General features: G+C 28.5%; 6 protein-coding genes across 12 annotated transcripts; 3 read left to right on the top strand and 3 right to left on the bottom strand.

Moving 5' to 3' along the window:
* Nucleotides 1–157: 157 nt before the first annotated feature.
* LOC124429859 lies at nucleotides 158–2,845 on the top strand. 2 transcript variants are annotated; one of them, XM_046975638.1, is made up of 8 exons: nucleotides 158–930; nucleotides 997–1,188; nucleotides 1,267–1,321; nucleotides 1,376–1,454; nucleotides 1,528–1,697; nucleotides 1,832–2,090; nucleotides 2,178–2,332; nucleotides 2,421–2,845. In XM_046975638.1, exons 1-8 carry the CDS (start codon nucleotides 457–459, stop codon nucleotides 2,561–2,563), a joined length of 1,527 nt encoding a protein of 508 aa, XP_046831594.1. In that variant the 5' UTR covers nucleotides 158–456; the 3' UTR covers nucleotides 2,564–2,845. The 2 variants fall into 2 exon arrangements, with proteins under 2 accessions (XP_046831594.1, XP_046831593.1); XM_046975637.1 differs by having other exon boundaries at nucleotides 159–930; nucleotides 1,267–1,454.
* On the bottom strand, nucleotides 2,812–4,624 carry LOC124429864 (ubiquitin carboxyl-terminal hydrolase isozyme L5). The gene is made up of 6 exons (XM_046975643.1): nucleotides 4,468–4,624; nucleotides 4,206–4,269; nucleotides 3,961–4,066; nucleotides 3,643–3,830; nucleotides 3,363–3,560; nucleotides 2,812–3,290 (listed from the first exon to the last, which is right to left on the bottom strand). The coding sequence occupies exons 1-6, from the start codon at nucleotides 4,541–4,543 to the stop codon at nucleotides 2,987–2,989; spliced, it is 936 nt and encodes a 311-aa protein (XP_046831599.1). The 5' UTR covers nucleotides 4,544–4,624; the 3' UTR covers nucleotides 2,812–2,986.
* Nucleotides 4,625–4,644: 20 nt separating this feature from the next.
* On the top strand, nucleotides 4,645–8,041 carry LOC124429860 (WD repeat-containing protein 55 homolog). Of its 2 annotated transcripts, XM_046975640.1 has the most exons (9): nucleotides 4,645–4,763; nucleotides 4,973–5,059; nucleotides 5,143–5,335; nucleotides 5,416–5,598; nucleotides 5,692–5,765; nucleotides 5,851–6,017; nucleotides 6,081–6,298; nucleotides 6,387–6,660; nucleotides 7,728–8,041. In XM_046975640.1, the coding sequence occupies exons 2-8, from the start codon at nucleotides 4,999–5,001 to the stop codon at nucleotides 6,643–6,645; spliced, it is 1,155 nt and encodes a 384-aa protein (XP_046831596.1). In that variant the 5' UTR covers nucleotides 4,645–4,763; nucleotides 4,973–4,998; the 3' UTR covers nucleotides 6,646–6,660; nucleotides 7,728–8,041. The 2 variants fall into 2 exon arrangements, with proteins under 2 accessions (XP_046831596.1, XP_046831595.1); XM_046975639.1 differs by having other exon boundaries at nucleotides 4,678–5,059.
* LOC124429856 (cytoplasmic FMR1-interacting protein) lies at nucleotides 7,161–14,029 on the bottom strand. Of its 3 annotated transcripts, none has more exons than XM_046975631.1 (19): nucleotides 13,070–14,029; nucleotides 12,804–12,983; nucleotides 12,537–12,718; nucleotides 11,916–12,440; nucleotides 11,608–11,812; nucleotides 11,325–11,539; nucleotides 11,074–11,204; nucleotides 10,819–10,989; nucleotides 10,673–10,755; nucleotides 10,401–10,469; nucleotides 10,241–10,314; nucleotides 9,758–10,163; nucleotides 9,378–9,577; nucleotides 8,773–9,302; nucleotides 8,596–8,690; nucleotides 8,284–8,522; nucleotides 8,049–8,196; nucleotides 7,750–7,964; nucleotides 7,161–7,394 (listed from the first exon to the last, which is right to left on the bottom strand). In XM_046975631.1, exons 1-18 carry the CDS (start codon nucleotides 13,277–13,279, stop codon nucleotides 7,752–7,754), a joined length of 3,876 nt encoding a protein of 1,291 aa, XP_046831587.1. In that variant the 5' UTR covers nucleotides 13,280–14,029; the 3' UTR covers nucleotides 7,161–7,394; nucleotides 7,750–7,751. The 3 variants fall into 3 exon arrangements, with proteins under 3 accessions (XP_046831587.1, XP_046831586.1, XP_046831585.1); XM_046975630.1 differs by having other exon boundaries at nucleotides 7,161–7,964; nucleotides 13,070–13,759; nucleotides 13,839–14,029; XM_046975629.1 differs by having other exon boundaries at nucleotides 7,161–7,964.
* Nucleotides 14,030–14,293: 264 nt separating this feature from the next.
* Nucleotides 14,294–18,013, top strand: LOC124429756 (putative neutral sphingomyelinase). Its single transcript, XM_046975399.1, has 6 exons — nucleotides 14,294–14,608; nucleotides 14,713–14,886; nucleotides 15,055–15,238; nucleotides 15,373–15,699; nucleotides 15,774–15,879; nucleotides 15,988–18,013. The coding sequence occupies exons 1-6, from the start codon at nucleotides 14,562–14,564 to the stop codon at nucleotides 16,329–16,331; spliced, it is 1,182 nt and encodes a 393-aa protein (XP_046831355.1). The 5' UTR covers nucleotides 14,294–14,561; the 3' UTR covers nucleotides 16,332–18,013.
* LOC124429755 (rho GTPase-activating protein 26) lies at nucleotides 18,002–25,738 on the bottom strand. Of its 3 annotated transcripts, XM_046975396.1 has the most exons (20): nucleotides 25,121–25,738; nucleotides 24,300–24,457; nucleotides 22,838–22,909; nucleotides 22,617–22,718; nucleotides 22,440–22,550; nucleotides 22,255–22,359; nucleotides 21,611–21,682; nucleotides 21,329–21,395; nucleotides 21,093–21,190; nucleotides 20,918–21,012; nucleotides 20,766–20,847; nucleotides 20,576–20,678; nucleotides 20,176–20,397; nucleotides 19,904–20,009; nucleotides 19,499–19,826; nucleotides 19,226–19,415; nucleotides 18,987–19,140; nucleotides 18,821–18,877; nucleotides 18,658–18,737; nucleotides 18,002–18,565 (listed from the first exon to the last, which is right to left on the bottom strand). In XM_046975396.1, the coding sequence occupies exons 1-20, from the start codon at nucleotides 25,278–25,280 to the stop codon at nucleotides 18,474–18,476; spliced, it is 2,454 nt and encodes an 817-aa protein (XP_046831352.1). In that variant the 5' UTR covers nucleotides 25,281–25,738; the 3' UTR covers nucleotides 18,002–18,473. The 3 variants fall into 3 exon arrangements, with proteins under 3 accessions (XP_046831352.1, XP_046831353.1, XP_046831354.1); XM_046975397.1 differs by lacking the exon at nucleotides 18,821–18,877; XM_046975398.1 differs by lacking the exon at nucleotides 21,611–21,682.
* Between the last annotated feature and the right edge of the window lie 1,160 nt (nucleotides 25,739–26,898).

The following is a 26,898-nucleotide window of genomic DNA, read 5'->3' as shown; positions in this document are numbered from 1 at the left end:
AATAATAATAATAATAATGTAATTAAAATAAGACACACAGGCGCGCGCGTGTCACACTTTAAATATGTTTTATATTCGTAGCTGGCTGTGTTATAAATTTACTTCATCAATGATTAAATATAATATTGTCTGAATTTCGCGCCTGAAACTTTCAATTATCGTCACAGTGTGGCGCTTATGTCGACCTTGTATAGACTTAGTGTTTTTAGAGCGCTTCATATTTCTGGAAATTATTTAAATTGATAATTTCGTCTTTAATGAAATAGCGCAATAAACAAAGTTAATATTTAAACAATAGTTCGTTATGTCTTCTTGTGCTCGATATCGTTTGATTAAATAAAATATATGAATGTTTCATATATTTCATTGAAAGATAAAAGTGAGAGTAGCGGTGTTGAAGTAAATTGCAACTGTTTAATTTTAACTTTCTAATTCAATTAAAAAAGCATTACTGTAATGTCTCCAGCGAGATTAACTAGAAATAATGAAAATGAATTTGAATATCCAAGGGCGAAAAAAAGAAAGACTAGCATTCACGACAAAAGTGTTAATGGCTCGATAGTAAGGTTAGAATGTAACAACATTACCAGCTTACATGCATTTGATACATCTTTTTTGAATGATTTTAATTCAATAAATTCATCCAAAAGTCCTGAAATATTAATGGAAAATGATATGATAATAAAAACAGAAATATTAGATTCTATTACTATTAAAAATGAAAATGAAGAAATCGATTCAATCGAATCAAAAGATAATGAATGTGAGATATCTGAAAGAATGATTAAACCTACATGTAAAATGACCTCTCCTATGAAAGCTAAACGAAACAAAAGGATTAATGATGTCTTAATCGAGAAAGAAAAAAATATTATGAAAGAGTTACGAGATATAGGAGAAAGTGAAGAGATATCGGAGGATGATAAGGAGGTTAGTATTATCAATAGTGCTTTTTTGATAATAACATTTAGAATTGTTCCATTTTGATATCGTTAGAAATTAGAAAATTTACATGTTAAATTGATACACGAAGTACTACCTCAACATAAAATTGAAAGTAATGCCGGATGTCGTGGACCAAGGAATCATGAGAAAAAATTATTCGAAAAGTATGGACCGCTTCGTAAAGGCACTTACTCCTTGCAAGAAGATGAAATTATCAAAAAAAATTGGAAAATGTTTTGCAAAGTATGTTTCTTTTATTAGAAAATAATTATTAGAGTTCTCCGATAAAGGAAGGTACAATCGTTTATCAAATTTCTATAGGTTCACAATTGGAAGGAAGATAATGTAAAACCATTCCTGTCGTTAAAACATAATGGTAAATATTACATACGCAGTTTTGAGGAACGACAAAAATTTGTTCAATTTTTAGCTAATGGATTATCATGGAGAACTTTGTATAGTGTATATTGGCGGTTCAAAAATTTATATCACAATCGTATCTGTCAAAGGTATAAAAATATGTTTTGCAATTGACAAACTCTGTAAATTAATAATTGTAAAAGTAATAAATGTATATTTCAGATATAGTCCTGAGGAGGACGAAAAGATTATAACTTATGTAGAGAAGAAAAAGAATAATCTTAATAAGCATAAAGTTTTTTCTGATTTATCTAGAATATTGAATCGTTCTAAGCAATCAATCTGGATGCATTATGAGTTTATTATAAAAAAGCGCAACGTCGAGGAGGAGAGTATGTGTATTTTTTTCTTTCTTTCTTTCTTTTCTTTTCTTCCCCCCCCCCCCCCACCCCCCCTTTTCGTTAACAAAAGTAACCCGAACGTAATTAAATATTTTATTATGTTCTTTTCATTTAACCGTTTATAGATATTTATGTACTGAAACCAGTGTGGACGTTATCATTAATTAAAAGATATATTAAAAAATTAGTTCGATTAACGTTATGCGATGATATACAAGAATTGAAAAATGCTATTATCCCAAAGGTAGTTTGGAAAGAGTTAGAAAAGAAATTAAATATAGATCATAAAACGCTGAAAAACTTTTGGGTACTACAATTGCATATGCAGCTATTTTGTCCAAATATCATTTATATGAATGATGTTAAAATACAATTGATAGAGTAGTAAGTAATTATGAAAAATGGTCTCTATGCGATAATACAAAAAAATATTTAAATGCACTTTATGTATGTAATATTATTTCTTTATAGTATGTTTGAGAAAGGAATAGCGGATAGTAGAGAAATAGTATGGTCTAATCTTGTTAAGTACTTCGATGGAATGACTTCTTCGTTTCTAAATAAAACATTTGTCTATCTCATGAAGGAATTTGACGTGAAACAATATAGAAAGAAAAGTTTTTTGGGTAATTGATAATCGCATATATTACACGTACATTATTAAGATCTGTCTAGGATATTAATTTAATGATATTATTTATAACTTTTTTTCAGACGCTATAGAATATTTGTATGAAAAAAAAATTTCGGACATAAAAAATCATAAGTTGGATAGATATTTACCTAAAATTCAATATACTAATGGAAATATAGAGATTATTACTGAAGAGAAAATGAATAAACTAGGAGAAAGATGAACGAAGTAACAAATAAATGACTAATAAATAAGATAAATTTTTTATCTCATTTTTCAAATTAAGTAATGCGCATAAAGTAATAATAAATTTAATGTACATATATTGGGTTGTAACGCATAAATAAATTCAGTTGTATTCGATTATAACGCCGCGTCTATGATATAACAAATTTAATTGTGTTACAACCTAATACATACATCAATCTACAATACACAATCGACCATTTTTGGTAATGACAATATGTTTTGTAGAAGCTAAAAATATGAAATTTATTTTAGAAAATGTGACGATACATTAATCTGTCTCATACCAATTGTACGTACATAATCTATTCTTTCTTTCTTTTCTTCTTTTTTTTTCTTCTTCTTCTTCTTCTTTTTTTTCTTCTTTTTACACAAGCTCATATTGGAATATAATAATAGTTTATGTCTTGCTTTTTTTAGATTCTTTCTCAAGCGCCTTTTCCTTTGCCCTTTGATAAAGAGGAATAAGTTTTCCTTCTTTGGCAAGTATTTTAAGTAATTCCATGATAAGAGGAAGGTAGTTGTGTTTTCTTCGTATATTTTCTATTTGATATCGTTTTGATTTTCTTATTTCTTCTTCTATCAATGCTTGTAAACGTTCTAATTCTGCAGGATCACAAACATTTGTTTTTTGACGTTCATAAAGAGTCTTTCTGTCAGTTACTATAGCCATCAAATTGAAATGTATTTCTCCCTCGTTATACCTTTATATAAAAATTTCATTAGAATCCATATTACAGGTATAATATTTAAAAATGAAGAATTATAAAACTTACTTATTTATACATTTCTGAATGATAGGTTTGGCTGCTTGAACCCACTGATCGCCAACCGGACATGGTCCCAAATCCATAGGTCCATCCTTTAATCCATCAAGTTCATATAATCTACCATCGATTGGCACATAGCTCACAAAGTGGAATACGTCGTCGTCTTTGGATGCTTGCTTAGTATCGTACTCGAATAAAGTTTGTCTAGAAATATTGAGAATAAATGAATATATAAGAATGCTTGATCTCAATGCTGCTTGAAGTAAAAAAAAATTATTAATTTTACCTAGAAAAGGAATTGTGAACTTCTCTGATAACATCGGAATTACTTAAAGCAAGACCACGCATATTTGCATCGAAACTCTGACAAAAGTTTTTAAACTCTTCCAAATTAGGACCCAATGATATATCCGAGTGTTTACAATTTAAAAGTACACTCAGTATTGCCTGCGTTGCGCAAGCATTATTTATAACCTATAAATTTGAGTTTTGAGTTAGAAAAAAAAAAAAAAAAAAAATTATATAACCTTGGAACATTATTCGACAAATAGATCATATCATACATATTTTCATATAAATATATAACATTATATTTCAAATATACCTGTTTTGCAAAAAAAATCTTATCTAATCTACTATCTTGCACGATACTTCCTGATGGTTCATCGTCTTGTACCCATTTAAATAAAAATATCAAACCATGAACTGGCCTGAAAAAGAAAGGATATTTTTTTTTTTATTGCATACAAAAGTAACGTTTGATTTATAATACTTGACATGTATTTTCAATAGATTGACATGCAGAAAAACGTAGATCTATATCATAAGATGATAAATATAAAGGCATACTTTAAATTCTCAAATTGCTCGTCGTCCAAACTCCATAATTCTTCGACTTCAGCTCCCTTAACGCCTAAGAACATACATAGGTATAATTAAATCTTATCAGCGGCACGAGTATAAATCAAATATATTCTTTTTATTTTTCTCCTTTGGTCGAAAGTGAAAGGGCAATTCAAAACGAAATTTACACAATAATTAATATTACTACAACATACGTTGTAGTATTTTATAATTATCGAATGTAAAAGATATTGATGTTATTATTTACCAAACTCTTTAATTAATTCCGTAAAAACACCAGGATCACTTTCGATAAGACACCAATTTCCTGCAGAATCAGCCATGTTTTGAAACTCTGATTATAATTTCACCAACATCATTAATTCTCTTGTCACAACTTCCATGCCGGTAACGTAGATCTCAATAAAGTTCATTAATACGTTGACAGATGTCTCTTCGTGTCATTTAAAAATCACGCGTGCTATTTTTGACTTTGATTGTTTTTGATTAATTTAAATAAATCAAAACTATCAATAAGGATTAGATTATAAAGTTAATTATAACGTGAGTCGCATAAGTTGTTTATCGCATAAATATATGTGATTATAAAGTTAAATTCGAATAACATGTTATTTATGGTCTTGTCCCTTTGCATAACCTATACCTTTTTTTAAATAACGTGTTCAATTATTAAGAACAAAATATTTTATATGTTAATGAAGTGTTTAAACTTGTTCAAATATTGTTACGGTATAATTTTACAATGTATTTAGATTCTAGTTTAAATTCAGATACAGAGATGGAATGTAACGATGAAGTATCTTACGACACAAACATAAATCATAATTCCTCTGGCGCAGGTGCGTATACGTGTAATTTCTTATTATTATTATTATTACAAAACCTCTGATTAACATTCATTTATTTATTTTATATCTCAAAGGTAGCAGTAGAGAATTCTTAACGTTAAATGAAAATGAAGAAGAAGATGAAACGGTAAAGGCTATAATTAGATCTAAGGAATTACAAAGAATTCATCCTCCAACGATTACATTGGACGATTTTATAGTAGATATATGTTTTCATCCTGAAAATGATATGATTGCTGTGGCCAATATCCTAGGAGATGTTATATTGTAAGTTAAAAACTGTAAATAATAATGTTATATTATATATATTTGATAATAATAATGTTATATTATGTATATCTCAATAGATTCAAGTATACTAATGAAGAGACGGAACTCGTATCAACCATGGAATTACATCTCAAAGCTTGCAGAGACATCGAATTCAGTCACGATGGTCAAACACTTTTTTCTACAGCAAAAGACTTATCTGTAATGATTACAGACATGGAAACTGAAAAGTTAATAAGATTATATGAAAATGCTCATGAGTATGTAGGTTTAAAATTGATAAGTAAGATTCTTTCCCTTTTATATACAAAAGATATTAGTTACACTAAACATAATGCATTTGGATTTTTTAGGCAACCTGTATATACCATGAATATTCTTGGAGAACACGGATTTGCAACTGGCGATGATGATGGCGTTGTTAAATGTAATACTTGATAATATTTATATATTATTATGATGATTTGATATATTTGTAATTTTATTAAAATGAAAATATATATTTTTCAAAGTGTGGGATCTTAGACAGAAAGGTAATACTCCTATATTTTCAATAAAACAAATGGAGGACTATGTTAGCGCTATGATTACGAATAGCGACAATAAATATCTAGTGTGTGCTAGTGGAGATGGATCGCTTACAACAATTAATATGCCTGCAAGGAAACTGCATCTCCAGGTAATTTATTGTCTTCTTATATGCTTTTCTTTTTTAACATTACTCAATTTTAAATCAATATAGTCGGAAGAATACGAAGAAGAATTTTTATGCCTTGGTCTATTTAAATCAGAGACAAAGCTTTTAGCTGCTAGTAGCAAAGGAAAAATGTATGTATTTAATTGGGGAGAATTTGGTCTACATTCGGATGAATTTCCAAGTTTAACGAAAAAAGCTCTAAACTGTCTGATTCCTATTACAGAGAATATTGTAATAACTGGCGGTGAGGACGGAATACTTAGGTAAATATTAAGCTTCTCTAATAATATATATATATATATATTATAATTTAAAGAACTTGTTGTTTAGATATTTAATATTGATTTGTAGAGCAACAAGTTTATTTCCACATCACCATCTTGGTGTAGTAGGTCAACATGATCTTTCTATCGAAGTGCTTGATGTTAATAGCGATGGTACATTAATAGCATCCTCTTCTCATAACGACGACATCAAATTTTGGAATGTAGAGTATTTGGAAACATTAAATACTTGTGAGCGTAAAAAGGGTGGTAAACAAAGGCAAATGATACATAATCTACCAAGTAGTAAGGTTAACAACGCATCAGATTTTTTTGCAGATCTTTGATCTTTCATGTTATTGGTAAATATTCTTTTTATTATTATTATTATCATTTTCTTTCATACATAAGCGTACATTTTTATATTATATTTAAAATAAATGTATATCAAATATCTGAATATCCGTTGAATATCATGAAGAATTTAAATATATTAATTTCTAAATTATTAATATATAAATTAAAAAAGGTTTGAACAATTATAAAACTGTTATTTTTATCTGCAATTATACACGTTATACTGACATTTCTTCTCATTTGAATTTTAATATATTTTTAATAGAATATAAAAAAATGAAGATATTATGATTAATAAAATATAAATATATATATATATATATTTTTTTTTAAATATTAACGTGTATATTTAAAAATGAACGCACGAAAAAGAAAAGAAAAAAAAAAAACAAAGAACAGTGAAAACAATAAAATCGCGTTTACTTTGTGTTCATGATCCAGATGAGAAAATGTATACTTTGATAAAAGTTAGCCTTTGGCAGGCTCACATACACGCATATACACATTTATAATATACGGAATTTATATTTAAGAAATAACAGGTCTTACTCTGTTTACATAAATGCACAATATGCGCACAACATACATTACTGGCATAATTTACAAATGTTATCATAATCCCACAATCCAACGAATCATTGGATCGCTTTTAAATGATTTGACCTAAACATCACTTTTATTAAGTGTTCTTTATCCTAAATACCGTATAGTATTTTATAACTGCAAGACGATGCTTGTTCTAAAGGCATGGAAAAGAAAGAAAATTATCCTTTTTGTACTTAAGCACAATATATTAATCACTATCTTTTTTAGATAATATTATAGATCCAATACGGTTTTATTTATTTCATTGGAAGCATTAAATGATTCATTCATGGAAACAATAAATTTCAGAAAAGTATCCAAAAGCTTTAATGTTTATTAATCAATTGGATATATTTTGAAATTATTTATTATATTAGAAGTAGCTTTGCAATGATCTAAAAATCCTGAATTTAAAAACTTAACGTTATGATCTTTTGGAAATAAATCTGTCAGTCTTGAAAAAAAAATTTACTATTTATTCTTGCAGATGACTCTCTTCACAGATTTACCTTTATTGATGATTCATTTGGCGTAAGTACTCAGGAGCATGATAATGTTGTTGAGCATGTGCAAGCGAAGGATGTATTGGCGGAGGAAAACAACGGACGTGTTCCACACTGGTCGCATCGCTATCTCCACTTTTTAAATACTTATTTAATACAGCAAAAATTTGAGAATTTAATACTTGGAATCTCCTTATACGATCAACCATTCTTTTTAAACGCTGTAAAAAGAAAACAAAGATATGATTAAACTGAACAAGCACAAAAAGATAAAATATAAGAGAATGTTGAATAAAAATGCATACGATTCCTTTGACATTTTCATCCTTGCCATCTACACGCTGCACTCTGAGAATGTGATAGCAAAAGTCAAGAGCTTCGAACCTTCTTTGTTGGCCAAGAAGTACTATCATAGCGCATCCAGCCCAATGTAAGCCTTCGCCAAATAATTCCCTACGGGATATATATATATATATATATATATATGATGATTTTGTATGATAGAAGAACTAAGAGTAAGAATTCTGTTATATTACTGACTCAACGGTAAATTCTGTATCTCCAACAGGAATGCAATATACAAATTGTAGAGCACTCCAAAGTCTATGGAATTCTGTACATTCGTCCACATTCATTACTCCATTCGCAGGTGGTGGCCCAACCCAAATAGGATCATCTAAGAAACTGCGCAATCTGCTAAGTACGATTTCAAATATTGATAAGCCACAACAAAGCCGTTCTCTCGTTAACAGGTCTCCTTCTCTAGCAATCATCGCTTGCTAGAAAAATAAATGGCAAATAAAAGTTATGTACGATTTCATAATTATTAATTCATTCAGTATTATTAATTACCTTAGCAGTACCCAATTTATCTACATTAGGTACAATCTGTAACGCTGCATATTTGGCTTCAAGTCGCTTTTGTTTGGTTTCAGGTTTCTCACCCTCTGAAATTTCACCCATTAAGAGAAATTATTATATACTTTTATTCGAATAATAAAATCATATTGTTCGAGTAAATAATTGTACCTTTACAATAAGGTCTAGGTAATATATTTTGGAATGGTGCTGCATGTAATAAATCGCAAACTTCTTCTTGCGAAAGTGCTTGCTCCATTAGAAGACAAAATAAAATGGTATTACCGAATTCTCGAAAATTATGAAATAATTCTGTTTTCGCATCAGGATATTGTACGATGTCGTTTAACTGAGCATGATAATATCCCAATACCCCAGGAGATCCATAATCGTAACGAGGAAGCTTACAAACTTTTGGCATAGCTTCCATTAAAGTTTTAGTGAACTGATGCAAGCTTCCTTGAATTAACGACTTAACTATTTTTAAAAGTTCCTCCATAACTACTGCTATACCTTGATACCCTAATAATTTACACATAGTACGGAAATGATATGGCCCAACGAATCCAGAATACTGCCCATATTGGGTACTATATGCTAAATTTAATTGCTTGCTACCCCAGAGATAATGATGAGACATTTGTGGCGGTTTATCTCTATGTACTGGTTGTACAAATTGAAGACCACGGCACTTGACGAACCTTCAAAGAAATTTTCAATGAATCCAAAAAATTAGTCGTTATTAGTAAAGAAATAATTTAGAAGATTTATTTTACCTATTCGTTGCAGCATTGTAACAATAATTTGGTAAAAAGTCATAATTCAATTCCCAAAATACATGGAGTGTTATTCTTCCATACGGAGCAAGAACATTATGATTTGCTTCTCTGAACATAGCATCGTATTCATCAAGTGCAAGCCATTTGCTTAGTAGTTTATGAGTAAGCCGATTGACTTGTAGTAATCCTTCTAGTTCCTGCGTGTGTGTGTGTGTATATATATATATATATACATACATACATATACATACACATAGATAGATATGCATACACATAACATACACACGTATGTATTTGTTTTATAAAGTAAATATAAATGCATGAACTTTAGCTCGTTACAAAAATAATATTAAGGCGCAGTAATCTTTTCAACTTACCACTACTCCTGTAATATCTCCAGATTCAAATTTACTAATCGCTAAATCTAAGGATTTTTGCATGTCAGCATTGATACGTTGGGTGATTAGTTTATTTAAATCAATGCTTCTTCCCAATAATTGAACGTGTCGTTGTTTTAATAAAGTTTCATATCTATTAGCACGAGGATAAGAAAGTAAATATGCTCCTAAAGCTACGCATTCTACTCTAAATCGTTTATCTAATAAAATACTAGCAGCTAACTGTTTATAATGAGCGAAAATTTGTTCGCTTAATTTATAAACAAACTGATCGAAACATAAATTAACTTCAGCCTCGACTTCATCGTAAAGAAATTGTTTTCGAAATATAGTTAATGCATACAATGCACTATCATTGTAGAGATCCAAGGGATATAGAACATACCTAAAAGATATAAAAATGAAATGATTAATCAAGTATTTTGCATATCCAATTAATATGTCTATAATATTTTTACATACTCCATCATTGATGGCTCCTTGCTTCTTAATATATGATCAGTCAATATCCAAGGCATGGACATTTCAATTGGAAACTATAATAAAGAATATAATTATAACGTTAACTTTAGCATAGGATATTAGAATAAGATAATATTATTTGTGATAGCAGATAAAATACTTGAATTCGTTTCTCCATTGTAATTAAATCGCTGCATTCCTCATTATGCTGATGACGTACTTGACATTTCTAATTATTAAAGAATAATTATATATTATGAGAACGTACGTCAAAAAAACGTTTAATTTTATATGCATATATATTTTATTTACCATTTGTAAATAAAAAATTATATGTTAAAGCCTATTATAATTTTTCTCAAGTTCATTCAAATGATTGAAGAATAAAGTCATTTAATATTAAGTTAATTTATAAATAAGCAACATGTTCACCTGTATTTTTCGGCCCATAGTCATTTCTAAATAAAATTCTCTATACCATAATTGTGACAAGTCGCAACAATTTTGTAACGATTCTAGAAAGAAATATATAAATATTATTACATTATTTTTTTTTATATTTGACAGAATATACGTACCGCTAAAATTCAAAAGATAACTCCAATAAAAACTGGTTTTATGAAACTGATCAATTTGTACAAGATATTGTCCATCAATATCCTTTCTCAATGTACGTTTTCCACCACTCTTATCAGCAATTAATGATTCCAACATAGTACGAACCATATAGAGTTGCGTCGAGGAAGGGCCTGGATGAAAATAATCAAGTAATTCAAGAAACTCAAGATATGATAATGATTACAATATTGATTATTATTTTGATTGGAACTAACCAACATTCCTTCGTGGGACTTTAATACCAAATCCATTATCTGGATCTTTTTTCCCCTTTAAAGCAGGATCTCCTAATGGTTCAACTCCAAAATGCCAATCAGCGCAAGTTTCTCTCACAGAAACAATTATGCTAAAAGGAAAAAAATTTTTTATTTGCATTTGCTTATAATAAAACTATGCTAATATAAAATATTGTTAAGTTACTAAGTGATTATTGTTCTTTAAAAACAGCATTAAAAAAATTGCAAACCTTCGAATAAGATCCTTTTTATTTTTTATAGCCTTCCTTAGGGGCTCACGTAAAGCAAGTTGTACAAAATCTTGTAACTCTGCATAAATATTCCGACGTATTGCATCAATAAATACTGTCTCCATGCGTGCCATTAATACTTGTAATCCTTTAATCATTGCAATGACTTCAATAAGAGCAAATTTTTCTTCATCGGTATAATTATAGCGTGTGGCCTAATAGAAGATTTATTTTTTATTTTGATAATATTAAATCAAAAAGAAAGGGGAAAGATAAAACTTACTCTTTCATATTCTTCTGCTTCTTGAGGACACTCTTTATTCATATGATGATCCGTCGGATGAAGCAGTTTCCAACTATAAAGTTCTGTTACAACACTTGTCCATTGAGAAAGTAATTGTAATCCACGTAAAGCTAATTCTGCAGTGTCACGATTTTCCACGTCACTACCACATTCTTTGTAGGTCGTAGTTACTTCGTTACTATATCTACATCCATACAATGGAGGTAAAAAGAAAAGAAAATTAATACGCTAGGATTATTAAAACGAGAAATATACTTTAAAGACTGTTATGATTAAATGTATTATACCTTGCTAATTCGCTTATATATTTTACATGATCGTCTCTAATTTGAGGCAGATGAACCATAAGGTCAGCTTGTGGACTTATATTATTTGAAGAAGAAGAAAGTGGCCACTTAGAAGCATCAAAATGTTTTGAACGTTTAATATAATTAAACGGCGCAATCTGCATATCACCGAATAATGGTACTACTTCCAAATTTTTAAATATTCTATCAATTCTATCTAACTTTAATTTTTTCTTTTGATCTAATTTGTTTATGTTGCACAATTCACTATCCATCAGGAATAAACCAAATCCCATAACTTTGACTAGCATATGTTTCTCGTTTGGAGTAAGATACATTTTAGTTTCAAACATATAAACACATATATTTACAACGTCAGCTAGTAGCTCTTCATAACCTGGGATTTTTTCTAAATTTTCTTTCACAGTATCACGTATCTTGTTTTGTGTTGCCAAGAACATTGACAAATTTTGAGATTCTTGAAGCGTTTGAGAATCAGACATGACTTTTAGAAATTGCGCAGCTCTGTAAAAAAGATGTGTTTATATATATATATATGTGTGTGTGTGTGTGTGTGTGTGTATGTATATACATGAATAAAGAGGTGGAAAATTTATTTACCTCCTATACGTAGAGTAATCATTTTTGACGCTAGACTTCATATTTTTCAATTCATCCAAGACAGCAAACATATTTATGAACTTTCCCAAAGTCAGCAAATATGCTTCAGATACGAAATCTTTTCTTTTCTCATGATGACATAAACGCTTCACCTCTCCTGAAAATCTTTCTATAGCTTTCCGCTAAATAAAAGTATTGTACATTTAGTAAATAGATCGGTCCTTTAGTAATAGAGATTAGAATTAAATATTTTGATAAATGGCATACTTGGAAATACATAAAATTTAACAATTTATTAACTTCAGGTGCAAGCACTTCTACTGTTTTTTCATAAATTTCAACTCTATTTGGTTGTTCGTTTGATTTTGGTTGTGGAATAGCACGTGAACAACATCTCCATGTGTATAACATAACGGCATGTTCTAATCCTTCTTCTAACAGTTCATTCTATAAAATATTGATTATTTTTTCTAATACAATTTGTTTTGTTTTGTTACTCAAGAAAAATAAGTTAACAAGTATGTCATTCTTACCAAACTAGCATGAACAGTAGCCTCTTCAATATATTTGGCAATACCGGTAACAAAACCATTTCTATCTTCAAAATTGGTATCAAAATTTGCTTGGTAAACAACAGAGCATGGTTGAGCTTCGATGCAAGGTTGTTCATCTGGCAAAGTAAACTCGTCGAGTACGTCGACATTAGAAAGAGCATCACCCAAAGTTACTTTATCGGTAGCCATGATTTCTCTCTTATTATTAACAATAATTAAATCCTCATAGTCTTCGCAAAGTAAAATGTTTAATCAAACAATGATATTATAAGTATGAAATAAAATAAATTTATTCATTATTTTTGGATTATTTTATGCTGTAAACAACACATTTATATCAAAGCATAGCTTTTAAATTTTTTATTTATACACACGCGGGCGCACGCACGCACGCACGCACGCACACACACACACTATATAAAAATATCACCACAAAATAACGAAACTCGTAAGGAAACCTCGTTTAAATAGTTTAAAAAACTTGAGATACTTTAACACAAATTGTGCATACAAAGATTTCCCCCATAGCACCGCCCAAATGGTGGGGATGAAAAAAGGGAGATGACTTTGGTTCGCTCTATTTAATCAGTATCAATTCGAATCTTCTGGAATTTTTTAATTTCGATAAAAATTAACTAACTTTCTACATCTTCAAGTAAATTTATTTCACTGCAATCACAAATAATATAAAATATTTTTTGCATCGTTCGATATATTAACAATTGTATTGCATGTAAAACATACACACCGTTTCACGTATTTCATCATAGAACACAATGAAATGTCTTTCACAAGCCACACTTTCTATGTATCTATTAGATTTTATTTATAGATATGCCTATGCATTTGATGCATCCGTGAGAAATATATTTGTGTAATAATTGAAATTTACTAACTCATTTTATTTTGTAATTTTAAATAAAAACAATTCGGTTAGAAATGTCAATGAAAATATCTCGATAATTTCTTGAAATATAATTGGTTCTTATTTATTTTGGCCTATATTATGCAAAGAAATTGATTGGTCACACGTAAGTTTAGAGAATGGAAATAGTGACGCGATAACATTGGCTACATTCACTTTCATTAACAATAACGGTAAGGTTTCGACCAGTCACGTTGCTCCATTTGGCCGATGTAAACAGTAGCCATAACAATAATCATAATAATAGGGGTCGAAATATTTTACCATTATGGCGCCTACGGACAGCCAATCGGATTGCGTCGAGGTCGTCTGGTCTCGCAATATTTCAGCAGAATAAAATAATCAATTGTCTACATTATTGAAATTATTTAGGTGAATGTATGTGATGATGTTAAAATACAGTAGTTTATGGCCAATATAAAAATGATGAAAAAGTGATGATGTGGCATGACCATATTGAACAATACTAATAAAGTTGTCACTAGTGAAATTATATTTGTAACGTATTGGAGGTTATAATTATAATTTTTTTCATATCATTTTTCAATGATGTCACACGAGGCTATTATCAATTTTCTAACATTGAATTGTTGGCAAGTTTATGTTTATTATTGTGATCAAATAAAATAAAATAATGTTAGCAATTTGTGTCCTTCTTACTTGTTTGTAAAATCTGACATATTTGATTTTTCTTTAGGGGTATTCCGTACATTTCAAAAAATAGAAAAATTCGTATGGAAGCGATCGCCGAAAAGCTTTCTACTGAAGAATACGATATAATATCGTTACAAGAAGTTTGGTCTATTGATGATTTTAAAATGATTAGAACTAAAGTACAAGAAAAACTTCCGTATTCGCATTATTTCCATAGGTATATGACAAATATATTAGAATTAAAGTTTGACCGTTCATATTTTCAATGTATAATATATGTTAACGAAGCACGTTAGGTAGAATGAATATTTTGAAATCACTCTTTATAATTATCAATGCTTATTTTATAATTTCACTGTAAATATGCTTTATTTATTATTTTTAGTGGTGTTCTAGGATCTGGGGTTTGTATCTTCTCTAAATATTGTATTGAAGATGTAATGTTTCATAGGTGGCCTTTAAACGGCTATTTTCACAAAATACATCATGGTGATTGGTTTGGTGGTAAAGGTGTTGGCCTTTGTAAAATAAAAATTGAAGATATCAATGTCAATATTTATGCTGCACACGTAAGTCTTGTATTTTCATTTTTCCAAATTAATAAATTTATAATTTATATAAAATAGAAATGTTGTAAATGAAAACAAGGTTAAGTTAAGAGAATATTTTTTTATGTGTGAATGTGAAATGATGCGAATCACAGTTACATGCAGAATATAATAAAGAACACGATGAGTACGCATCGCATAGAGTTTTGCAAGCATTTGATACAGCACAATTTATTAGAATGACAAGCGGTGGCTCAGATGCTGTGATATTAGGTGGTGATCTTAATGCCGAGCCACAAGATTTAGCTTATAGAATTATATGCGGCGTTGCTGGATTAGTAGATGCTTGCTCAAATAACTTCAGTAATATTGGGACCAATGAATGTGCCAAAAATAGCTATACAAGCACAAGAGTTGCAAGAAAGTATCCGGAAGGGAAACGCATAGACCATATTTTATACTTATGTTCGCCAAATTTTAAGGTGTCTTATTATTATCTAATATATATTAATTTACTTGACATTATAATTTGTTATAATTTTCTTTTTATGTTTAGATTAACGTAACAAATTATCAACAACCTTTTCCTGAAAGAGTACCTAATAAAAATTGTAGTTATTCAGATCACGAGGCTATTATGGCAAGTTTGAAATTAACTAATGGTAAGTTGCAAACTTTAAAATGTAACAAACATGTAATGATCTATTAATTATATTCATTTATATATATACATATGTGTGTGTGTGTGTGTGTGTGTTTTTTGATCTTAGGCATATATAAAATTGATAATATTGACATAAGAGAATCCTTACAAGAAGCAATTAGAATATGTGAATCTGCCATGATATCTGTACGTTATCAGTGTTTCTGGTATTTGCTAGCTGTTTTTTTACTTATTATACCAATAATTTGGTCAATGGGACTAGATTCTACTACTACATCCATAGGTATATGTATAGGTCTTAATATAGGCCGCTTATTTTTGACTGCATTACTGTGTTATGCTTTGTTTATGAGTATTATATGGAATAGAGTAGAAAGGAATGCTTTGAAAGCAGGTTGTTTAGCAATGAAGATTCATTTAATACAATTAACCAATAGATTCTCTAACTAAATGCATTTGCATACATATAAATGCGTCTGCAATTATATCTTAATACTTTTACTAATTCAAAGGCTGTACTAATGATATAATCAAAGAAAAATTAATATTAATATAAAATATATTTTATACAAGTACACCATCCAATCATCTTTGACAATAAATGAAAGTGTACATTTCTACAATTGCAAGTCTTACATTAATATGATAACTGTCACTTTCATTAGACTATTCGATAATATATCTTATCTTTTTTAGACATATTTGCCATATCGCTGCATTTTATTGATTTATTCATTCATGTATACCTGTTTGTATATATATATATATATATAAGAAATATCTTATATATAAATATGTATAAGAAAATCTACTTGAGTACATTTATCTGTCTTTGCTCTATTTCACGTCATAATAATCTTATAAATCTGGATATATTATCTGGTGGTCAATATAGCAATTAAGAATAAATTTTTGATATATATTTATTTCAATTAAAAAAATTTGCATCTTTCATCATATTGTATAAATGCATTAACATTTACAAATTTAGTATTCATATGATTATAGGATATAAGAAAGTTTTAATAAATATATAAATAATAGTTATATTAGGTAGTCGGCGATCTAGTAATAAAGACCCTTATAAAAAAATAAACATGTTTTTATATTTATATTTATATATATTTTGTCTCTTTGACAATCATTTATAGTACTTATTGATAATACATTATGATATTTCATTTGATGTACATGATAAATATTATGATTCGTAAAAGCATAATAGAATAACAATTACAACTTATATTTGTTTACTTCATATCACATTATGATTATTGCTATATACTATGTTGTATATTATATAATACAGCAATTCAAATAATCTTGAGAAAAAAAGACTATTGTTTTAAGAAATTTCTAAAAATGTGTGTGTGTGTGGGCGCCCGCGAACGTGTACAGGGTGTCCCAAAACTCATAATTGATCTTCAAGAAAATCAAAAAGGATAAAATTTGGGAATGATAGTAAGTTATTTAACAATTAAGTTGACCAATCTTATGCGCGTTATAACATAGCATAAATTGATCGAACAAGGAGTATACGAAGTAAAATCAAAGTACACGATTCATTGTTGCCTTCGAGATGCTGATAGCTCTTGCGAATTTCCAACAGCTCGTTGTCCACCACTCTTCCAGCCAGCATATCTTCCTCTATTCTCAGATTATTAATACTTCGGGACTTTACCTCTAATACCTTATAGCTATTAGGCGATTTTCAGTTGGCATATAAATATCTAATCGCGTAAATGCCTGTAGATATGGCCAACGACGATTTGGATACCGTAATGCATTATCTTTACCGTAGTGCATAATTAGGTAAATAATGACCGGAGAAAAAAGTGACAAAAGAAACTTCGTCTGTCTCTAAATTTTTCCCTTTCAATCTCTCAAAGATTAATTATCAGTTTTGGGATAGCCTATATATATATATATATATATATGTATGTATTGGTGCAATATCTTCAGTAAAAATTTACTTATATATATTAGATATATTATTAATTCTATTATAGATTCGTGTATGCATTATATTTTCTATACGTAACTTTATATACAGCATAATTACTTGGAGAGAGAGAGAGAGAGGGGGGGGGAGAGAGAAAAGTTTTTCTAATAAATAAGTGTACGTTTACATACAAATGTATAATTATAATTGACTATGTACTGTAAGGAAGTTTCCCTTCTGTTCAGTGTGATAGAAGTAATTAATTTAGTTTTTTGTATAAAATGATATTATCGGGATAACAATTTCGCTTAGACTTTCCAATGCACATGCTTTCGCTTTCTATTACTTATTTTAGACGACACCTCAGCGACACCTCGATCATCATTTTTCTTTTCTGCGATTGCCAAAATATCGCTCAAATCATGCACACAGATGCACACACACTAAGGAATATGATTCATATATTAAACCATACAATACGTTGTACCCAAAGAAAGATATAGTCACGATTATGCGTTTCACATATGATATCAGTTTGGTTGAAAATCTTATCCGCTATATATAAATCTACATGCGGCGGTCAGATATGTGTGCATATGGAATGTAAATATGATTTCATGCGACACAGGCACTCTTTGGTTACTTTAACTTCAGGGTAACTGTTCAACATAATTTTTTGGAACTAGTCCTGTTTTCCCATTCAAGGTGCCTTCTAACCATCCAGGCTCTAAGGAAGCTTTAACTGTAATCAATTAAGTTTATTAATAATTAAATTCAACAAATAGCAAAGATATATTATGAGAGAAATTATTTTTATTTAAAAAAAAATGTTACCGTTTGTAATAATTTGATTTGGTTCAAATGATAATTCCCCATCGCCTTCAGCCAAACAGGCATATAATGTCCGTACTCTCCTAAAAAAAAATAATAATTATTAATAAATTAAAATAATTAAAATATATTGCAATATATTAAATACTTATTTAAAATTATATACCAGATCCCAGGCATTTGGCCAGGACTCGAACGACCACTACTTGGAGATGTATTGGTGCTGACAAAATTATAATTTTTAATATTTTTCTATCACACTACTAGATGTTCTTTTTTTTTCTCTTTCTTTCTTTCTTTCTTTCTTTCTTCCGAAACAACAATTTACTTACATAGATATTGTGGGATTACTTCGTGGATAATTAGCAGGATAATGCGTTGACATAGCAGTTCCACGCTTTTGTTTGACTGGTATATTTGTTGTAAATGGATGTGGATCTGATGCAATTGACTCACTTGAACTGCTTGTGTTACCACTGGTAAGCACTGAAATAATTATAAAAATGTCAGACATCAATTATTATAATAAATAATATAAAATATTTCGTAAAATATATAATTTGAATGTAACCTTTATCCGCTGAATGGTACATAAGATTCGAATTGGTTAATTTAACTCGTCCACTTCGATTCTCTATAAATGCAGGAATACGATGACTACTTGGATCAATGTCCTCGTAATCACCATTTTTTCTATCATCTATAGAAGGTGACTTAGTCGTAATTGTTAAAGGCCCATCGTAATAAGATCTTGTAACATGCTAAGTAAATAAAAAAGTAAATAAATTAATATATAGATATCTTCCATCATCTTTAAAAGATGAATATGTGAAAATGAGCTTACATGTGTATGTGGTATCGAAACAGAACTATGCACTGGGTATCTTAACAAAGAATTTCCGTTTCCGGAAGTAGTAGGACCCTCATCTGCTTCGGTCATTACTGTAGGTGTAACCATGCTTTGTATCATTTGTGTTGTGCGTAAAATATCTTGTGGAGGCCCGGCAATTATAACTTCACAGTTTTCAATTAATATCTCTACTACAATATTGTAAAATTTAATATCCATTATAGAGGCCACTGTTTCTTCCTCTGGCCTCAATAATGTCGGGCCAAAGCAGACAGCTAAATTACCAACCGTCATTAAATTTTTATCACTTTTATTTGCTACACTGTAAGATAAAATTGATAAAAATGAAAAATAAATCATAATGAAGTATAGGGCTTAATTAAAAATCAATCTATTTACTTGTGTAAGTGAGGTATAAGCAAAGTCAGCATATTGAAGTTTGTCTTTGGTAGCCGATAGACAAGACCATGTATTTCATTTATTCGTGTTTCTTTCACTTCGTGTTCTATTAGGCAGATTAAACAATATATTCTATCTTACTAAGATAATATATCAAGTGCATTTACATAAGAAAAGCAATATGTTAGTGAATTTATCTTTAATCAAAGAAACATAGCACTACTAAATTGAAGTGCAAATAAAATAACATGATAAAGAATACCTATACGCACTCGCAGCTGAAATGAAACTGTTATAGTATCGGAAAGTCATCAATGGTTCGGAAAGTGTTCGTAAATATGTTTTTAATGCACTGGTTATAGTTTTACTTTCCCATTCAAAACGATCTTCTAAAGAAAGTTTTTCTAATTTTCTTCTGTCGAGACCCATAGCTAAGAGTTTGTTTACTTTAGAGGCAACACCAACGACTCGATATAAACCTTGTTCTTCTAGACCTGAACAAAAATTGCCCTTACTCATAAATTATTAAGATCATGTATGTGGCATTATATATGTGTATATATATATATATATGTGTGTGTGTGTGTGTGTACATGTATTTATGTATTTATTTATAATATTAATTTCAATCAATATTAATTCAATTGTAAGAAAATATGAAAAAGATTCTACCTCTGTCTTCCAGGACTGTAATACATTTAGATACAAACATGAATCCTGTTTCGTCCAAAATATTTTCTTCTGTTTTAACTGATGTTCCTACTAAAGGATAACTCTAAAAGTGTTAAAAATTTTATATGCAAATTTATTATCTCAAGTTATCCTTAATTATCTATCAAAAGATTATTTTGCTTAGACTCACTGGTTCTTTGCCATCCATCGCATCCATCCATAATTTTCTATCTTCTTCGGATAATGCTTGAAATGTATATGTTACATTAGGCCTAAAAATAAAAGTCTTATGATATATTTTTCTTCGTCTTTATAAAATCAAGATAACATCAAATCACTTACTTATCGATAGCTGTGATATCAAAACAAAAGCGCTTTTCAATTGTATCCGACATACGCCTTATACATGATGCCAGTGTGAGAGTTTCTTTACTACTCTGTTTAACATGGTACGATAATAATTCATTAAATATTTTCTAGTGTATAAATCTTCATGTTGCTAAGAAATATTACTTACAAATTTGCCTGTAAGTTGACTGTATGGGATCATTGTAAATTCTTTTGAATCCTTCTGATATGTACAATATTGTTTCGTCCATGTTGTACCAAAAGCCTCTGAAATAATATTTAAAAATATTATTACAAAATATATATATATGTGTGTGTGTGTGTGTGTGTGTATAGACATTATTAGTTATATATGATAAAATTTTCAGTAATGTTTATGCGAGTTATAGAAATAAAAAAATTTACTTTTTTCCATTAGAAATAAATATCCTTCACGAGAATGCAGTTTGTTCAATCCAGTCTCCACTGCGGACTATAAGAAACAAATAATATAATAAATGTACGCTATGCTGCTTCTTATATAGATTATCTCTCATCTATTTCAATTGGTTGGTAATATGTAATTTTATCGTCAATACGTCATTTATCATGCACGTTTAGAAAAATATAATCCCAAATCCATAATAAAATTGCTTCCAATACAAAGCTTGTAATATTGAACGTTTTAATAACAAAGAACACACATACCTTTTTCATATCCTTCATTTTATTCATAAGTGACTCGGTTTTATCCCGGGTGGCAAGAAAATTCTCTCTAGTCTTGTAAAAATACGCACACATAAAGTAAAAATTAGTGGGCAATTCTTCATGCTGTTATCCTAATTATATTCGGAACATGTAATGTCAAATAAAAACAAATTGCAAAAACTAATGAAATATAACCAACATTAGTGCATCATATTAATTTGCTTCGCATTATATATTATTGATAAACGTTGATTTAAAATGATATATTTAAAGAGCAATGACATGCTGATGTAACGAATACATATTTGTAAGATTTGCATATACCACACCAATAACTACTACATGTTAAATATTATGTTAGTGCTCTTAAAGCACATTTTCTGTTTTAATAGTTATTTTTAAATAGTAATATTACAATACACACAATAAAATCACTCTTATTAAAATGCATAAGATTAATAAAGTTGCAAGTATTTTAAACAAAAAATGCGGCAATAATACTACGTTATTATTCAAATAATAAATTTTTTATAAATAAATAAATAAAAAAAAAAAAAAAAAAAAAAAAAAAAAAGAATAAATAAATATATGTATATATTTAAAATTTATAAAAAATATATATAAATATGATAAAGATAACAAACCTTTTGTATCTTTAACTGTAATTCAGTCATGTATGGTTTAAAATCCTTTGCTACTTCGTGACCTTGGTGGTAGAACGTTAACCAACCAAACATAAAACTTAGTAACTGCAATATATTTATAAGTATATGTTAAACGATAAAAATATAAATAAAGCTTATATAATAATATTAGTTATTATACACACTGTTTCAACAAATTCAAATTTCTTCCGTTCTTGAACCTCTTGCAACAAGAACACATATTCTAAACTAGCTTGGCAAAAATGTCTTTTGGCCATTTCCAACGTTGCATCTGCCTAAAATTTATATATATACACATATACATGTATATGATTTTTGCATACAATGATTTTTGCATATACCTCTTGAAGAACATTGTCCTGCTTTTTTGTTGATAGATTTAGATAACGTTCTTGACTTTGACAAAACTTAATAGTCTGTTTTTCAAACTTTTTCTTCCCGTCCTATAAAGCAAAGAAAAGTTATAGAAATTGAAGTAATATATATGTGTATTCTTCTTTTATAAGTGTCAGAAATAAAAATAATGAAAAATTATGATAAATAGAAACAAAAAAATATCTACCTTAACACCACCAATATGTTCCTTTCTGAAGTTTTCCAAAGGAAGTATAATTTGATCATAAGCGCGTTCAAGCTGAAAAAGTAATATTGCCAAAAACAAATTATAAATTCATCAAAAGCAACATAAATTAAGATAAATAATACAAGTAATGAATATAATCGTGCTTTTAAAGATTATTTAATGTGAAGATTATTTAATTTGCCCTTGGAATATTTTTGAAATAAAGTTAAAAAATTTATAAATATTAAAATACATATTTATAATGCATAGAATTGAAAAGAATTTCATAATAAAGTATCGTATGTAGATTGAAATATTATGCCTGTATAAAAACTATAAAATAGTAGAATATATTAATCATAAAAAAAATATTCTTCCTGTTAAAGATAATATGCCACTACGTCTAGTAACTATTAAACAATTATTATTCATATAAATTTGTTAACAAAAGTAAAAATGATAAATTACGAATTCTACAACTATGTGGGTCTAATTTTCAACTATTTTGATATTGAATTATAAAGAAAATTGAGCTCGATATATCATAGTAGAAAACTAATTAGTATTAAAAAATATAGAGTATGATTTTCTGCTAGATCTCAATTATTTTTATCTCGATTTTACTAAATATGACATAAATAAATGCACAAGATTTGATCCTATTTCTGAAGAATGAGTCTCTAGCGATATCTGTGCTGCTTTTTATGTGTTAATATATATATGACACTCGACATGCAAAAAACAAATGATGTATACAATATTACAAATTTTAACCCTATGTATATACATATACATACATACATACATATATATATATATATATATATGTGTGTGTGTGTATATAGTATAACAATATTTAAATAAAAAACTAAACTTTGTAAGATTTGTCCAGGAATGTAATGAATGTCTTACATCATAATTTCATTGAATGATTTAATTTATATATGCTGCAAATGGTCCCACAGTTGATTTTCACTCTAGTGTGTATGCAAGCATAGAATAAACAAAGTGCAATTAGAAGAATAAATGGAATAAAACAGATAGCAATTGAAACATAACATATCACAAATTTCTTACTATATAATATGTGATTTTTTAAATATTAACAAAAAAATAATAAGAAACTTTTTTATAAGTTACTTTTAAATAAATAATATGTAAAGTCAATTTACATATTGATTTTGGAAATATAAAGGAAAGTATTCTTTTAAGTTTTCTCATAAAAACCAATAAATAGTTTTAAATGTACGTATCATTTGTAAAACCAATTGAAAACATTTCTTTTGATGCATTCTTCGTGTAAAATGTATACCTTTGTAATATATATTTACAAAATTGTCATCTACAGCCTGTTATTTGGTTCATTTTAATAACGTTAAAAATGATTAATAGATATTACATTCATTATATCAACTTAAAATTTAATTTGTATATTATATACTGAATTATATATTGTGCATACCATGCGGTCCCTTTCATCCTCTATTGATGCTATCAGTTTACCAAATTCCTTTAAACTTTGCGATATGTGAGTTTCATCTTCAGTTTGTGTTTCTCCAATACATTCGAAACTAAAATTTTGCAGTGTTTTAGAAAATGCTCGCTGGGCTCGGGATAAATCTACAAAACCATCACAATCTTATGTAAAATTTTATTCCATGCGAATTAGATATAAAAGTATGAAGAGAAAAATATAGGAAAAGAAATAGAAAAATGTGTTTTCAGAGCGTCATGAAGCACATGAAATTAATATCACTTTACCCATAATAAAATGGTTAGTAGATGACATAGACTAAAAAGGGGTATTAAAAAACAATTTTATAAAAAGAAATAAGAAACATCGTTTAACGAATTGATTGATTTGCAAGCGAATAGAAAAATAATTGATATTATCTATGTGTGCTAAGAGAACAATTATTCTATGTACAATTTTCTATACAAAATAAAAAACATCGACACACACACATATATATATCTATGTATGTACATGTATGTGTGTATACATATATATATATATACATATATACCACACACACACACACACACGCACACACAGACAGAATAATAATAGTAGTAATAATAATAATAACAAATGTGTTAATATAATCGCTATTAAAAAAAAAAGAAAGAAAATTTGACAACTATAGAATAATATTTAGGAAATAATCTAGATAGATAAACTGTCACCGAACAGTACTCTTTTACAAACAAACGAAAATGTAGCAGCTGTTGCATACATGCAGTAACAATATGCGTGATCCTATCCTATGCAGCGCAACTTACTCTTAGCGGCTAACAGTAGATCTTTGACCTCCTTGATGAGACGTTTAATCTGCTGGCTGGTCTTTTCCAATTCACGTTCATGATAATGTAGATTTTCTCGAAAATACGGACTATCGGTTAAACAATCAGTAAACTCTAATGGTTTAAGGCCAACACCCATTATTCTTAATTATATATTATACTTGAAACGTCATTAATAAAAACAGAACGCCAGTACAGACAATTCAGCTTGCAATGAAAATCAGTACACGATTCACTTCAGCAAACTCACATTATGTTCATATACACACACACACACACACACACACTTATTACGAACATACGTACACACACACACGCATACAGAGTACAAATTATATATATATAGGGTGCGCGAACGCAAAAAACGTATACGTGTATGTATGGTTTGTATGCGTATGCAACCTACATATGCGAACGTACATATATATTTATCTTAATTATTACAAAAATATCAAGAAAGATATAGATTTAAGATAAAATATTTCACTTATTTTCAATCATATGTAAAAAGATATGTTTTCCAACAATTATTATCAATCGACGATCCTGGACGACCCATGGATTAGTCTTATGTCACTTTACACTGTATACAGCGCCTCTAGTAGTGCTATACGTTAACTAAATTGTTGTAATCGTAATTAAATACTTTATTCAAATTTATAGTAAATAACATTAAATGCTAAAAAGCAAAGGTATCAAACATTTTTTAATACATTTTTAATCGTTTTTTCTCACGTGTTATTATTAAAAAATTATAGAAAAAACAATTTTATTTTATAATATGTTATTACTACAAAACACTACAATATAGATTTCATATACTCATACATAGATATATATTTTTTAAATGATTTATTATTGGTGAAAATATTTATATCAAGGATATAATAATATCATAAATATTTAATGTTAGTCCAAAGAATTTTAATAATGTACCACAATAATTTAATTATATATAATATATAATATCTTTTGGATTATTTTAGTTAATAGTTAGAAAGGTTGGTACGAGCAATTATAGGCCATAACCTATAAGAATAAAGAGGGTAACATACTAATAAGCAATGTGACAGTTATTAGTTTGTAATTTTGCCATAGGACAACTTTGGCGCTATTGTCACAAAAAATCTGCATTGTCGTCGTTAGTGTATTCCTTATAGTGTTTTATATATTTAAAGATTTATATACAATTTATATTTTTCTATACAAGTCTCGGAGCTTATCGGAGTTTTCCTTTCGTTTAAAACCGATCAGAGTTTAGGATTTCAATAAGTTTCGATATTGATTTAAAAATTAATTTATTTTTATTAAATAATCAAAATGGTAAAGTACACGAATGAATATTTTTTCAAGATAAGTGATTGATTGCTTTTTAATGCGAATTTATTGTTTGTGTCCATATACATCAATAAAATAAGTAATTTTAAAGAATACATTGAAGAAAAATGTAATAACAATTTAGCCGATCGTTAATTAATACAATATATTAAATACATTTAATGTATTACACAGTAATACTAACATATTGTAACGATTGATATTCTTAATTAATTTTACGTAATATTATACATGGCATTAAAATATTAAGAATAAATGCATTTATTGATATTAATATATCTCTCTTCTTTCTGTTTCTATAAAGATTTTGATCGTCCCATTTAATAATTAAAGTCACATTAAAATATTCACATGTGATTATATATGTATGTATATATATACATATATGATCTTAATATATGCATGACGTGTGTATATAT

Source organism: Vespa crabro, chromosome 16 (assembly GCF_910589235.1).
Source record: "Vespa crabro chromosome 16, iyVesCrab1.2, whole genome shotgun sequence".
In the NCBI taxonomy this organism is placed as follows: Eukaryota; Metazoa; Arthropoda; class Insecta; order Hymenoptera; family Vespidae; genus Vespa; species Vespa crabro.
Note: the sequence above shows the minus strand (reverse complement) of the source record. Positions and strands in the feature narration are given on the sequence as shown.